The 14,597-nt window shown below is 47.5% G+C and overlaps 1 protein-coding gene across 2 annotated transcripts in view; it reads right to left on the bottom strand.

The window, feature by feature from the left end:
* The window catches only part of IRAG1 (inositol 1,4,5-triphosphate receptor associated 1), a 131,637-nt gene extending 117,325 nt beyond the window's left edge, over positions 1-14,312 (bottom strand). For both annotated transcript variants that reach the window (XM_022555770.3, XM_022555771.3), the window contains exon 1: positions 1,897-14,312. In XM_022555770.3, the coding sequence (XP_022411478.2) occupies positions 1,897-1,963 (67 nt within the window). In that variant the 5' untranslated portion in view covers positions 1,964-14,312. The remainder of the gene's footprint in view (positions 1-1,896) is intronic.
* Between the last annotated feature and the right edge of the window lie 285 nt (positions 14,313-14,597).

Here is a 14,597-nt window from a genome sequence, read left to right as displayed (position 1 = left end):
TACTTTTATTACCAGGGAAAAACTCTGAATAAGAATTATAAATTTAAAAGTACTGGGAAGAAAGTAATTAGAGGTGATTAAGCCCAGCTTTCTCTAACTCTTTTTTTACATCTGTAGACGATTAGCAGAGAGGTTTTCTGTCTGGCTGGCTGACCTGTTTTCCTTCTCCCACGGGGAAGGCCCTCGCAGAGAAGGCAGGGTGTGTCCAAGGTCACGGAGTCAGTGTTGCCTCTGCACCTCAACCAGTGAGGCTGCCCTGGGCTGTCACCTGAATTCAGGGTCTGGCCTCCAAGGTTCATGGGGCAAATGCAATCCTCTTGATTTTCCCATCATTTGGACGGTGATGCTCAATAACTGCCCGAGACCCTGGTTACTAACTAGAGGCAGGGTGGCATCTAACACCGGAAGTGCCCACTTTGGACCAAGCCGGCCTGAGCTGGAATCCCTGCTCATCACCTACAGACTGTGTTCCCTTAAGCATATTGCTTTACCTCTTTCAACCACAATGTCCTCACCTCTACCACAGGGATTAAATTAAATAACAGTTCTAGCACAGACCCTGGCACAAAGTCAATTCATATCCATTTTCTCTCCTGCTTCCTTTTGCTTTTACTACAAGAGAACTGAGTTCTCTATCTCTGTCCCCCTGCCTCAAAGAGCTCAAAGAGCAGAGTCTGGGGGGCTCCTAAATCTCTCCTCCCCACCCATCAGGGCCTCTGTTCCTCCTCGTCAAACAGTCCCTCTGCTGACTGCCAAGCCACAGAGAGGACGGCTGAGGGGCAGTCCAGGGTCCACCTGTCTCACCAGCACGTCACTGCCCCCTGGTGGGGACAACAGAACCCTTGGCAGGTCTGGCTCCCTAGTGCTCCCAGCCTAACAGCCCTGGGAAGCTGCTTCCTTTTTCCTGTAGGAGACCCATGGGCTGCTTTACTTCTCCCGAGACCCTCAAAGAGCAGTCTGAAGAGTGAGTGTTAAAAAAGCAGCAGCTGCCAAGCTCTGGGAGGTGGGAGCGCCAGCCAGGGGTCCCAGATCCTGCACTGTATTTACTCAATCTGCAGAGCATCCCCAGCCGTTTACTGGGCAGGAGGGAGCAGACTACTGGGCAGGAGGGAGCAGACAACTGGGCCCCTCTCTGGCTTCTGGCTTCCACCGGCCTTTGCTTTGGAGAAAGGCAGCCCGAGTGCCGCTCACTCTAGGAATAGCTCTGACTCCAAGCTCCTGGAGGTGTGCAGGCTAGGGGCACAAGCAAGGCACAGGCAACCCCTTGAGGGTGCAGGGAAGGAGCACGGGGGCAAAGCTGGAGACAGGAGAGATGGGGACAGGGACAAAAAACAGGGGCTGTGACCAGAAAACAGGATGGGAAGTGCAGGGACAGAAGCAGGGGCAGGTCAGGGGGGGAGACAGGGCTGGGCCAGCACAAGGTCCAAGGTGGACAGGGGGCAGGTGGCACAGGGTGGGAGTGGGGGGCAGAGAGAGGCATAAGTAAGCACAGAGCAGGGGTGGGGAAGGGGTAGCAGGCGGCGTGGGGAAAGCCCTGACCAGCTGGCTTATGTAATCTGGGGACCCTCTATTGCTCCACAGGGGCCCACAGGAAATCTGGGGTTGCGGACGCCCAGCCAGAACCCACATTTTCACCCTAACCTGTGCATGCTTTCCAACAGCAAGCAAAAGGAGCACAATTTAGTTAAGTTAGGACGGCAAGATTCACTTCTTATTTGAAAATTATGACAGCAACAATAAAAATACTCGGCTAAAATGCCATCCAACCAAGCCAACTCCCCTGGAAAGTTAAAGTCAGGCGCCCCCATCCCAGCACCCTGTACCTTTAAGGAGGAGAAGTGTTCCCTTGCTCCCAGCTGAAGAGGCAGGTTATTCTTGGAGATAGCAACGACTTACCTAAAACTGAGTTATTCCCCTTTCCTCCTCCGGCCAGCCTCTCTTCACTCTGGGGAGCTTTTACCATTTAAGGTCAATGTTACATCTGGCTCCAGAGCTCAGAGCTGAGAAGCCTCTGGCTGCCGAGCCCCGCTGCCCGCCTCCTCAGAGAGGGGCTGGGACTTAGAGCCCAGAGCTCCTCAGGGACCCCTCTGGCCTGGCTCAGGGGGCTAACGGCAGGGAAGCTGGCCAGACCACCCCGGGGCTCAGCGCAGGCTGGGCCTGAGAGGCAGCAGCTGGTCCCGGGCCCCTCCCACGGGCACCGGCACAGCGGAGGGCAGTGCCCACGGGCAGCTCATGCCGCTGGGCATGTCCCGGCCAGACGGGGACCAGGGGAACTCGGCAGATCTGTCTCCCAGCCTGGAGTCTCCAGCAAGCATGTGAGCCCGGACAAGACCCTGGCCCAGTGCCAGAGAAACTGGGAACATTTCCTGTCCCAGGGATTCGGAGGTGGAGGCTGCTCCCCACCTTAAGCCCTTGGGATTAACAGAGAGAAGGGTCTGGAAGATGAGCGAATCCCAGACCTGGCACCAGCCCCGGGGTTTCAATTCCTTCTCTTCCACTTGACAGTCCTGTGCTCTTAACCTCATGGAGACCCAGCAGTCTCCTCCTCTCTAAAGTGGGAATCATAGTGATCACACGTGTCTGACTCCTAGGGTTGCAGGAGGATTCAATGAGATAATATTGAAGGGCGTAGCAGAGTGCCAGCACCTCAAACTTGCTGATCAACAGAAATTAGTTTCCTGCCTGGACACAGGTGAGGAAGGGCTGCCTGTCTCCTGGAAGTCCACACCCTGCCCTGACTCACTCCTCACCACCTTGGGTGCAGCACACCCTCGAGAAAGATCATGGCACTGCGGGCCCTGAACCAGTCACATGTGGGCTCCAGCCCTCTTCTGCAGTTAGAGGCAGCTCAGAGAAGCCCTGAGTAGGGTTGTCAGATAAAATACAGGACACTCACTTAAATCTGAATTTCAGATAAACAACACTTATCTTTTAGTATAGGTATGTCCCAAATATTGCACAAGACATACGTATTTTTATTTATTTATTTATTTTTGGCTGCGTTGGGTCTTCATTGTTGCGCGTGGGCTTTCTCTAGTCGTGGCAAGCAGGGGCTACTCTTCACTTCAGGGCGTGGGCTTCTCATTCCAGTGGCTTCTCTTGTTGCAGAGCACGGGCTTTAGGCGTGCAGGCTTCAGTAGTTGTGGCTCGCGGGCTCTAGAGCGCAGGCTCAGTAGTTGTGGCACACGGGCTCAATTGCTCTGTGGCATGTGGGATCTTCCCGGACCAGGGCTTGAACCCGTGTCCCCTGCATTGGCAGGTGGATTCCCAACCACTGCACCACCAGGGAAGTCCACGAGACATACTTATATTAAAAAATATGTTTTTTATTTTTATTAATTTTTTAACATCTTTATTGGAGTATAATTGCTTTACAATGGTGTGTTAGTTTCTGCTTTATAACAAAGTGAATCAGCTATACGCATACATATATCCCCATATCTCCTCCCTCTTGCGTCTCCCTCCCACCCTCCCAATTCCACCCCTCTAGGTGGTCACAAAGCACCGAACTGATCTCCCTGTGCTGTGCGGCTACTTCCCACTAGCTATCTATTTTACATTTGGTAGCGTATATATGTCCATGTCACTCTCTAATTTTGTCCCAGCTTACCCATCCCTCTCCCCGTGTCCTCAAGTCCATTCTCTACGTCTGCGTCTTTATTCCTGTCCTGACCTAGTTTCTTCAGAACCTTTTTTTTTTTAGATTCCATATATATGTGTTAGCATACGGTATTTGTTTTTCTCTTTCTGACTTACTTCACTCTGTATGACAGTCTCTAGGTCCCTCCACCTCACTACAAATAACTCAATTTCATTTCTTTTTATGGCTGAGTAATATGCCATTGTATATATGTGCCACATCTTCTTCATCCATTCATCTGTCGTTGGACACTTAGGTTGCTTCCATGTCCTGGCTACTGTAAATAGAGCTTCAGTGAACATTGTGGTACATGACTCTTTTTGAATTACAGTTTTCTCAGGGTATATGCCCAGTAGTGGGATTGCTGGGTCGTATGGTAGTTCTATTTTTAGTTTTTTAAGGAACCTCCATAGTGTTCTCCATAGTGGCTGTACCAATTCACATTCCCACCAACAGTGCAAGAGGGTTCCCTTTTCTCCACACCCTCTCCAGCATTTATTGTTTGTAGATTTTTTGATGATGGCCATTCTGACCGGTGTGAGGTGATACCTCATTGTAGTTTTGATTTGCATTTCTCTAAGATTAGTGATGTGGAACATCCTTTCATGCGTTTGTTGGCAATCTGTATATCTAAAAGAAAATAAGTTTTTTCATCTGAAATTCTAATTTAACTGCTCATCCTGTATTTTTATTTGCTAAATCTGGCAATTCTAGCCGTGGGCCATCACTTGCCACTTCAGAAAGCATTCACCTGTCATGCTGAGAGCTCTAGGGGTTGGTGCTTCAAGGCTTGTAGCCTCAAGGCCTCCTGGTGACAGCTGCCTGGCTGTACACAGTCCTTATCCCCAGCTCCTGGCCATGGGTCAGTCACCCCAGCCATGGAAGGCTTTCTCTGCCAAACCTGGCCCACTGGGCTTCCATCCCAGCCCCTGGGATCCAGTCCTGGACTGTCTCTCCTCCCTGCTTGTTATGAGAGAGATTCCTGATGAGACTGCAGTGCATGCCGTCTGTCACACCCATAAATAACTGTATTTTTGCAGATGGAACCAGAGGCGACTCTCCTGGTTACTAGTCACGCTTTCTCTCAGGCGTCCACCCCTATACATGTGCTGGGAACAGGCCCCCCTGGCAAAGCCACATGGTGGTAACTACTAGAATTGCAGGTATAGGGAATAGAAGGAATTTACCAAACTCTTTAGTGCTGTGTCTCCAACTTCATTGTGCAATAGAACCCCCAAGTTCTCTGGACCCCTCTTCCAGAAGTTCTAATCCTGTGAATCTAAAGTGGGACCCAGGAATCTATATTTTAATTAAGGCCCTCAGGTGATTCTTAGGTAGTTAGTCCAAAGACCTCACTTTAGGGAATGATGCTCCAAAAGTTGATTTTGCGAATCTAGCAGCAAATACTACAAAGACAACTAGAAACAGGTTGAAATGGAACTGAAGGGACTTCGCTGGTGGCGCAGTGGTTAAGAATCTGCCTGACAATGCAGGGGACACAGGTTCGATCCCTGGCCTGGGAAGATCCCACATGCCGCGAAGCAACTAAGCCCATGCACCACAACTACTGAAGCCTGCGTGCCTAGACCCTGTGCTCCACAACTAGAGAAGGCACTGCAATGAGAAGCCTGCACACCGCAAGGAAGAGTAGCCCCTGCTCACCGCAACTGGAGAAAGCCTGTGCGCAGCAACGAAGACCCAACACAGCCAAAAAAAACCCCAAAACACAAAGAAATGGAACTGAAGGCTTCGTGTGCATGTGAGGGAGGGTGGGGTGTGTGTGTGTGTCTGTGTCTGTGTGTGTGTTTCTATGTGTCTGTATGTGTGTATACAGACTGTATGTTGAGCACCTACTATATTCCAACCACTATATTAGATGCTCTACACAAAAGCATGTACCCTCATAAATGCCCTATGAAATAGAATGATTATACCATTCTTTTGGAAAGGAAACTGAGACTTGAAGAGGCGAAAAGACTTCTCTGTTGTTCCACAGCCAGTAAGTGGTAGAGCTAAGAGGTGAACTTACGTGGTTTGGCCCTAAAGCTCTCCCCTCTGTACCATACTTCCTCCTCTTCAGCCAGGGCTCCTTAAATTGGCGTTTATGGATAGCCTTCAGGGGTTTCTGAGCCAACTGAAATTGTATGCAAAACACTGTGTGGGGACTTCCGTGGTGGCACAGTGGTTAAGAATCCACCTGCCAATGCAGGGGACACGAGTTCGATCCCTGGTCCAGAAAGATCCCACATGCCGCGGAGCAACTAAGTTCGTGCGCCACAACTACTGAGCCTGTGCTCTACAGCCCGCAAGCCACAACTACAGGAGCCTGCGTGCCTAGAGCCCGTGCTCCACAGCAAGAAAAGCCACCACAATGAGAAGCCTGTGCACCGCAATGAAGAGTAGCCCCTGCTCGCCTCAACCAGAGAAAGCCCGCACACAGCAACGAAGATCCAACGCAGCCAAAAAATTTAAGAAAAAACAAGAAAAAAAACCCCACACTGTGTGATTTCTGTTTTTCTTGGGTACAGTTCCATAGTTTTCACAAAGGGGTCACCAAATAACTTTTAAAATCATTGCATTAACACAAGCATTTCATGAAACACATTACTGATAGGCATGTGAAATGGAGCATGCTCTATAGAAGACAATTTAGCATGATCAAAATTATAAGGCTCGTATCTTTTGACCCAATTCCACATCTAGGAATTTATTGTACAAACACACTCCCACACTTGGGAAATGACAAATGAACATGATTATTCATTGCAGCTTTGTCTATAAAAGCAAAAGGATTGGAAACAACATAAATGTCCACCAGTTGGGGGCCATGAAAGGTGATGGGTATAGCCACAACTAAGGATGAGAAAGCTCTTTGTGTAGTGACATGAAAAGTCCCCAAGATCACATGGTTAAGTGGAAAAAGTAAGATAACGGGACAGTATAGATATATATACATGCACACAAATGTGCTCATATTCACACATACTCACAAGTACATATGTGTGTGTGTGCACACAATCTTGCTAAAATTAGCACAAGAAACAAATAACATTAATATTAGTTGCCTATGGGGAGGGAGTCTAAGTGGCTGGGGCAAAGGGTATCCACTGTATATCTTCTTTATACATTTCAAGTTTTGAATCATATGAATAAGTCATGTGTTTGCATTCAAAAATAGTAATGAAAAACAAGCATTGCTGGAAAGGGATTTAATCAATTCATCTTCCAGCACTGCTTCCCCCAAATGTCAGAGTATTAGCATGAGCCTGATTAAAGGTTATTTTTGTTTTTTTACTTTTTATTTTGGAATACTTACACACACACAGGAAGTTGCAAGAATAGTACAAAGAGTCTCACGCACCTTCACCCAGCTTCCCCCAGTGGTGAGATTGTATATGGCTGCTGTTTGATACGAAAACCAGGAAGTGGGCATTGGTACGTTATTGTTAACTGGACTACAGATCTTATTCTAAAGCTTATTTTAAAAATATAGCCTTCTCATAGCTCGTATATTCATTTAAAATGTTTATTGAGTGTGCCACACTAGGGTTGGCTGATGAGATGTGGTAGGGACACTTCAGAGCCATCCCGGCCATCATGGGGTGTAGACCAGTGGAGGCGACCCCTTACTTAAATGGAAACAGCGTTTGGAGGCCTGGGACCCAGCAGTGCACAAGGAGTGCTGACCACAGCTCTAAAAAAGGCACTGAGTCCCTTGCTGTCCTGGTCATGGAGCTTCACAGCTTGCCTGAAAGCTGACTTTTAATCCTTAAAAGAGCATGAGCAATTACTCGGGCTATATTTATCCTCGTTCCTGGAGCCACACAGGGATTTGGCCTCCCTCTACCGAAATCTCCAGCTCATCACTCAATCCCATCAGAGACAATCGTGTGTCCTCAGCATCAAAGGGGTGGGCCAGCCGAGGTGCACTGGCACACAGCTGCGGGAAGCTCTCCCCACAGGCCCTCTGACTCAAGGCCAGGGAAAAAGTTTAAAAATCCCAGGCCAAAAGCACGTCCTGGGGCTGAGGGAGACCAAGCCAGGAGAAGCAGCAGCTTGCCAAGAACACTGCCAGCTCAGGGACTGGCTGTTGGGATAACCGCACTGGCAGTGCTGGCCTCCTCACCCCTTTTATACTTAGGGACTCTGCGCAATACCCAGCACTTAGGAGGTCCCACATGAGTAAGTGAACAGATGAGTGGCCAAATCGGCAGGAATGGCATCCAGGTGTCAATGAAGGTGACAATGACAGGGGTTATTTACTGAACATGGTGCCAGGCACTGTGTTGGCTACTTTACATATAAGGTCTAGTCAGTCCTCACCAAATCCACGTGATGTAGGGCTTCTCATCCCCAAGTCCTAGATGAGGAATCTGGGACATGGAGAGGTCAAGTAGCCTGCTAGTGCCTCACAATCTGTGAACCCAGATCTTTGTGACTCTAGAGTCCCTGGATGTCAAGTTCAAGAGTGCAGGCTGGGAACATAAGGTGTCTCCTCTCCCTCCCAGGATCCCATTAAAATAATAGCAAAGGAAGCCTTAAAAAGGAACAAATCCTTCGCCATAATGGGGATGGGGCAGGGCATGCATGAGTGCACACACTTCTGGAACTGGCAAGAGGATGGAGGAGGGCTGCCTAATGAAGCTGGGACCCTGGACAACCCCCAGAGAAGGGGGCTCAGCCGCTCTGGTGCCCCTGAGAGGCTCTGGACTTCAAAAGCCAGGTGTGACAAGGACAGAAATGAGATGTAGAGTCAAGGGGGTGATTAAAATCTGTGGGCAGAAAGGGCTGGCAAGGAACTACCTCAAGTAACTTTTGTACACAGCATTTGGACTAAATGCCTTCTTCCGGCTAAAGGGAAAGAAGAGCTGTAAACAAATACTGAGTAGACTTCTTTTTCATAGACATATGGATTAGCAGTTCTCAAAATGCTTTCTGTGCCTTCTAGGATTAACTAAATTAGTAAATACATTGTAAATAATGCGAGTCAAGTTTCTCACTGTCAAAGGAGGGAATGACAAATAGGGAAAGGAGAGAAAATAGAATAAACCATGCGGTGCTGTGTTGGAATTATAGTATTGGAATAAACTGGACGGATGGATGGATGGATGAATGGATGGGTAGATATGTATATGGGCATGTACATGTAAATATGTAAACATATTTATTTACATTTTTATATATATATATATATATATATATATATACAGATGTGTGTGTTCATGACATATATCGATTTTCTGGCTCTGTCCACGGAGAGGCCTGGAAATAACAATGCTCCAGTAGCAATGAACACACTTTGCACACAAATTTTGGTTTATAAATACCATTCGCCAGTAAAAGGATCCAGGGCTCCTTGGAGAAGTGGGTAATTCTAGGGCTGGGATGGGAAAGTTCAAGATGAGCCTGGAACATCTTACTGTGCCCAAAAGTAAGGAACTGCTTCAAGAATGATGGTGACATGTCAAAAGTACAGAGGACCACTTGAAGGGGCTCTCACTGGCGAAATCTGAGGCAATATGAGCATCAAAGTAACTAATGATAATAAAGGATTATAACCCATGAATAAAGGAAGAATTCACAAGTGGTCCCAGGATGCGCTGGGGGAGAAAAGATCTTGGCATCCTGACTGCATTAGGCCAGCCCTGGAGGGAACAGCCACTGGAAAAATTGTCCTCCACTTTCTCCACTCTGCCTCCAGAGCATGACTTACCCATTTGCTTCAAGGATATGCACTGTGCACATACCCTGGGCCTGGGCCTCTTCTAGGCAGTGAGGTTGCAGAGGTGAGCAAAACGTGACTCCTGACCTCCAGGAGCTTATGGTATAAGAGTCAAGAAAGTAAGTAACATCTATGACTATGGGGTGTGTAATAGTGGCTTGCAAACTGTCTGTCGGTATGCTTACAGAAGGCGTTAGAGTAAAACTCTTCTGTAAGGAAGAACGTGGTAAGTACCATGGATGGGCTGGGCTGGGCTCATTGAACTTGAACTAAGGGCTGCAGGCATTCCAAGGAAGAAGATGTGGGGGCATTAAGGAAGGTTCGATTCTAGAGGAGTGGGCATTTGAAGCAGTCATGCACCCACACAGGTCAAGGTTTCAAGATGTGCAGAGTGGGTCTGGGATGGTGTCCCTAAAGAAGTAAGTGGTGTGGGCCTAAGTGTGGCAGCGGGAAAGTGCTCAGGGCTGCCGTGGCAGGGTTTCTGTCATGGGGCTAGGCTGAGACGGTCAGACTACAAGAGAACCTTGAACCCTAGGCTTGAGTTTGGACTTAACTCCATGTGGGTTGGGAGCCCCAGGAGGTTTCTAAGCAGGACCAGTGCGTAATGAGAGCTAGGCTTTGAGAAGATTCTTCTAGGACAGGAGGACCAGTCCGGAGATTAGTGATAAATGTCCTTTGGAGCCAGATGGATCCCAAGGATCTGTGGGGAAATAAATTAATCTCTCCAGTGTCGTTTCCTCTTCTTCAAAATGGGTAACACTGGGGATTATCTTCAAAAGACCTGTTATGGCCCACAGGCTGGCCAATTAAAATAGGTACCAATGGCTGTCTTGCTGGAGTTGCTGGGTCCTAGAGGCCCCCTGCAGTTCCAGGCACGAACTCTTCTCTTGCCAGATCATGGGGAGATCCAGGGAATTCTAGGGGGGAGTCCAGGGCAACTGGGGTGGTGGGGGAGCAGTCAGGGGTCTTGGGGCAGGAGCTGTTTACCAACTGACAGGGAAGTACCTCAATATTTGAACAACACATGGCTATGGTGGGGTGGCTGGTGTGAACATTAATTAGCCTGGGTGCTCCTGAAACACCCCATAAAGATGTGGCTCTCAAGAGAGAAGAAGATGTCTAGGATGACCAGGTTGAGCAAATGGATATACAATAGAGTCATTTATAGAGATGGGAAAGTGAACTGGGGGACAGGAGTAATAGACTCACAAGAGTCCCATTTTGGACATGTTAAGTTTTAGATGACTATGAAACATCCCAGTGGAGATGACACATGGACAGCTGGACGTATGAAGCTCTTCACAGAAGTGGTAACAGCAGTGATGAGGGAGGGCAGAAAGACATAGACTCAATAAATTTGTGACCTAACTGCATGTGGGGGGGTTGAAAGAAGAGGTCGGGTGACTCCAGAGTTTTGCCCCTGGACAGGGAGAGAAATGCTAATGCCAAAGGGCAGCCAGGAGCAGGCACTCACTGGTTAAGAAAGATGAGTTCAGTGTGAGATGCTGGTGGGATACCTGGATGCAGACAATCAAGTGGAGATGCCCAGCAGATGGTTAGAAATACGGGGTTGCAAGGATTGTTGCTTGAGAGAGGTCCAGACGGGTGGCATAGATTTTAGAAATATGGATCTCTAGGAGATCTTTAAGTCAAAGGTGAAGATCGTGAACAAGCTACTGGACATTTGGGAGGGCCATGTCAATAAGTGGAATCAGAAGTCAATTTGCAGGGGTTAATTATGGGGTTTGGTGAGGTCTTGGATGTGATGGCGATGAGGCTCATTTCATCATGCACTCAGCAACTATGTGCTGACATGTGTGGGTGGAAAAAGGAAGGAGGATGTGGGTAAGAATGGACTATGATACCAGGGTGATCTTAGATATCCCCAAAGGGGGTAGAGGACTGGGGAGGATTTCAGAGAAGGTGGTACTGCTCTTTGGAGAAGTCTAGATGAGTCTGTCTCCTCCTCTGGGCTCCCCTGGACCCTGTGCTCATACACATCCATCAGAGCAGAGCTTTCATGGCTTACATATCTGTAAATGGGTGTAAATGGACAAAGTTGTTCATGGCTGCTGGTGGTCATTTGGGGATTATGGTGGCCCCAGACCTCACCAACACACACAAAGAGCTGAGAGGAATCAGTATCTCAGCCTTACTCTTTCCCATTCATAGCCCATGGGAATGCTGGAGCACACCAAAGAGAAACTCAATATTAGACATCTGTCACTTGTTGTTGGAACTTTTCTGCCTCCCCTACCTAATTGTGAGGTCCTCAAAGACAGGGGCCCTAGTGTAGGACTCTCTAAGTGGCAAAGAACAGAAACCCACTCTGGCTGGCTCAAGTGTAAAGGGGGCTGTGCCAGTGATAACTGAATCCCCCCAAAACCTAAGAAAGCATACCCAGACCTCAAGGGAGCAGAAAGCTGTCAGGACCTGAGGCCCCTACTCTGTCTGTCTGTCTTAATGTCTCTGTCCTTCTGTCTCCCTCAGGCCATGTAACCCTCTCTCTCTGCCTGTCTCTCTCTCCCTCTCACCCCCCTCTCTCCTCTCTCCTTCTCTCTGTGCATCTGCTCCCTCCTCCTTCTCCTCTCTCTACTCTTGCTTCTTCTGAACTTTTCCCTTGCTGTGGCTCGCATGGCCTCTCAGCTCCAGCTGTTTCCTTCCCCCAACCACCTGACAAGTGTCTTGTTTCAGATTTTCAAGAACATCTGACTGGCCTAGCTTGTCTGTTTAAGCCAAGTCTCTTAAGTCATTAGCTACCTTTGGAGGAGGTATCTCTCTCTGGTCTAAGAGTCAGAGCTGGGGCCATGCGTTAAATACAGTGGCCCTTTTTAGAGCCAGATACTGGCGTCAACCAACCAGCAGCCTCTTTATTCAGAGGATTCTCATTTCCTATGGCCAGGACCTCTTTGAATTCAACCTACTATTGTGTTGGCTCTTGGTTGTAACAACCAAGTCATTCTTGGCTCATCGAAAACCCATTGTCCACTGAGGCACCCAGATCTTTATCACAAAAATTGAGTATCCCTACCTTGCCCTCCCCTAAACTATCCTGAGTAACTCTGCAGTCTCAGCGTGTTCTTCAAACACAGGGTTTCTGCGCTGGTGCCATGATACAAAAGATTGTTTATCTCACCAAAGGAAGAGCCAAACTTTCTCAGATTGTCCTTTCTGGCTTCACATAGGTATGGGTTTTGGGTTTTTTTTATGAAAAAGGGAAAGAGATGTGAAGCATAAAAGGATTTTTGAGGTTTGCAAGTTGACATTGCACCATTAAATTAATTCTAACAAAAGCTCGATTTCACTAATCCTGAGAGGAATTTGATCTCCAGATGCACTGACTTACTGGTTGGGTGCCTGCACCACGAGGCCTCTTCCACAGCCCAGAGTTGGGTGCTTTTCCTTTTTAAAAGACTTTGAAGTTGCGAAGAGCATATATCATTTTTTAAGAGCAAACCCAAAAGAACTCTTCCAAGTAGTTTTGTTCAAGTGAAGGCTAAGTGAATAAAATAGAACAGTCCCCTTTCATAACAACAAAAGAAGAAGAAAGAGGAAGAGGAGAAGGAGGGGAGGTTCTTTTGTTCTTCCTCATCTCCCTGATAGGGAACGCTGGGCGGCTCCAGGGCTTGGTTCTCAGACCTAGATTCTTTTCTAACTGCACTCACTCCCAAGAGGATCTTATTCGAGCTCGTGATTTTAAATACCGCCTATTTAAACTCTCTGAAGACTCTCAAATGCTCGTGTCCAGTCTGGACCTCGCCCCCGACTCCAAAGTCATATATCCAACTGCCCACTCAACACTCCTCTTGGGTGTCTCATAGTCAGCTCCAACTTAACCCATGCAACCTGCAGGACCTGCTTTGCCCTCAGCTTTCTCCATCTCAGTAAAATGCAAGTCCATCCTTCGAGCTGCTCAAACACAAAACATGACTCATTCATGATTCCCCTTCTTGTTCCCCACACACCCTACAGGAAATCGATCAGAAAATCCTGTTGGCTCTATCTTCAAAATATGTCCAGAATCTGACCATTTCTTGCTACTTCTACCGCTGCTACTCTGGTCTAGGCCTCCATGACTTCTTGCCATGTCATCAACGTAATTGCCTCCTAATTGTTCTTTTGCCCCCACAAAGCAGGCAGAGTGTTTCTTCTCCATCATGAGTTATATCATGACTTACAAGACTTACTTTGTACCAGGTACTACACGGCAATTTATATCCATCGCTTATTCTCAAAATGTATTCCCCAAAAATGTTCAGTCTGCATTTTCCAGTTAAGGGAGTGAAATGAAATACCTTATCCAGAATCACACAGCCATTCTTTGAAAGAGCTGGACCCAAACACCTCAAGGCCCTGGCTCTTTCCTTCAATCCAGTTGCTGACAATGAATTTGATTTTCATCCCCAGGAAATCCCTTTCTCAAAGCTGCCTGATGAAGTCAGTGCAATCTAAAGTCAAGTTCATAAAAAGAGATTTTAACAAAATCAGGTAGGTAAAAATTGAAGAAAAGCAGGAAGAACATTTCTGTAGGTCAGTCCTCTTGATGGCAGTTTACCTGCCCAATTTATTCCGTTCAATCAGTAAATCTACCCAACTTATGGTGTGATATATCAGAAAGAGGTTTTTCCACCAGGTACCCTGGGGCCATATGAGGATAATACCAACCAGGGCCATATTTACTCTCCTTCCCCTCCTTGGGATTCTGGGCCCTGTAGCATCATTTATTTATTTTTCACATCATTCTGGGTGCAATGTTCCTCAGGCTCAGTACCTCTTTTATTTCAACAATGACAAAAATTGCACAAGCAAATATCTGAGCACATCCTCCAAACATGGAGAAATGTCTATGCTTCAGAATTCACAAATGCCCAATCCAATCCATTTGTTTTTGTAAGCTTGAACTTTCACATTTAAAATAAACCATGTACTAGACAAAAGAATTCACTTTGGATCTGAGCCTTCCTTTGTGATCATCCTTCCTTCTTCTGGATTAAAAGCAAAAGACAGCTGCGTGTTTTGGATTCTCCAAAAGCTAGTTTTGAGGGGTGTTGGGACCGCCCTCATTTTTGTTGGATGGGGATGCTGCTCAGTTTTTGTTTTTGTTTTTTTTCCTGAATGTTGAAAGCATTCTGAGAATGGAAAACTGTACGGCAGGACCCTGAGGGCAGGGCACCTGGGTGACGGGTTCCCTAAGAGCAGTAAGGGACTGAGTGGAGAAGTTACCCCCTGGAAGAT

This window comes from Delphinapterus leucas, chromosome 7 (genome assembly GCF_059928025.1).
Source record: "Delphinapterus leucas isolate spDelLeu-1000000601 "Yukka" chromosome 7, BTC_Dleu_Yukka2, whole genome shotgun sequence".
Taxonomy (NCBI): Eukaryota; Metazoa; Chordata; class Mammalia; order Artiodactyla; family Monodontidae; genus Delphinapterus; species Delphinapterus leucas.
This window is presented reverse-complemented; position numbering and strand designations above follow the sequence as displayed.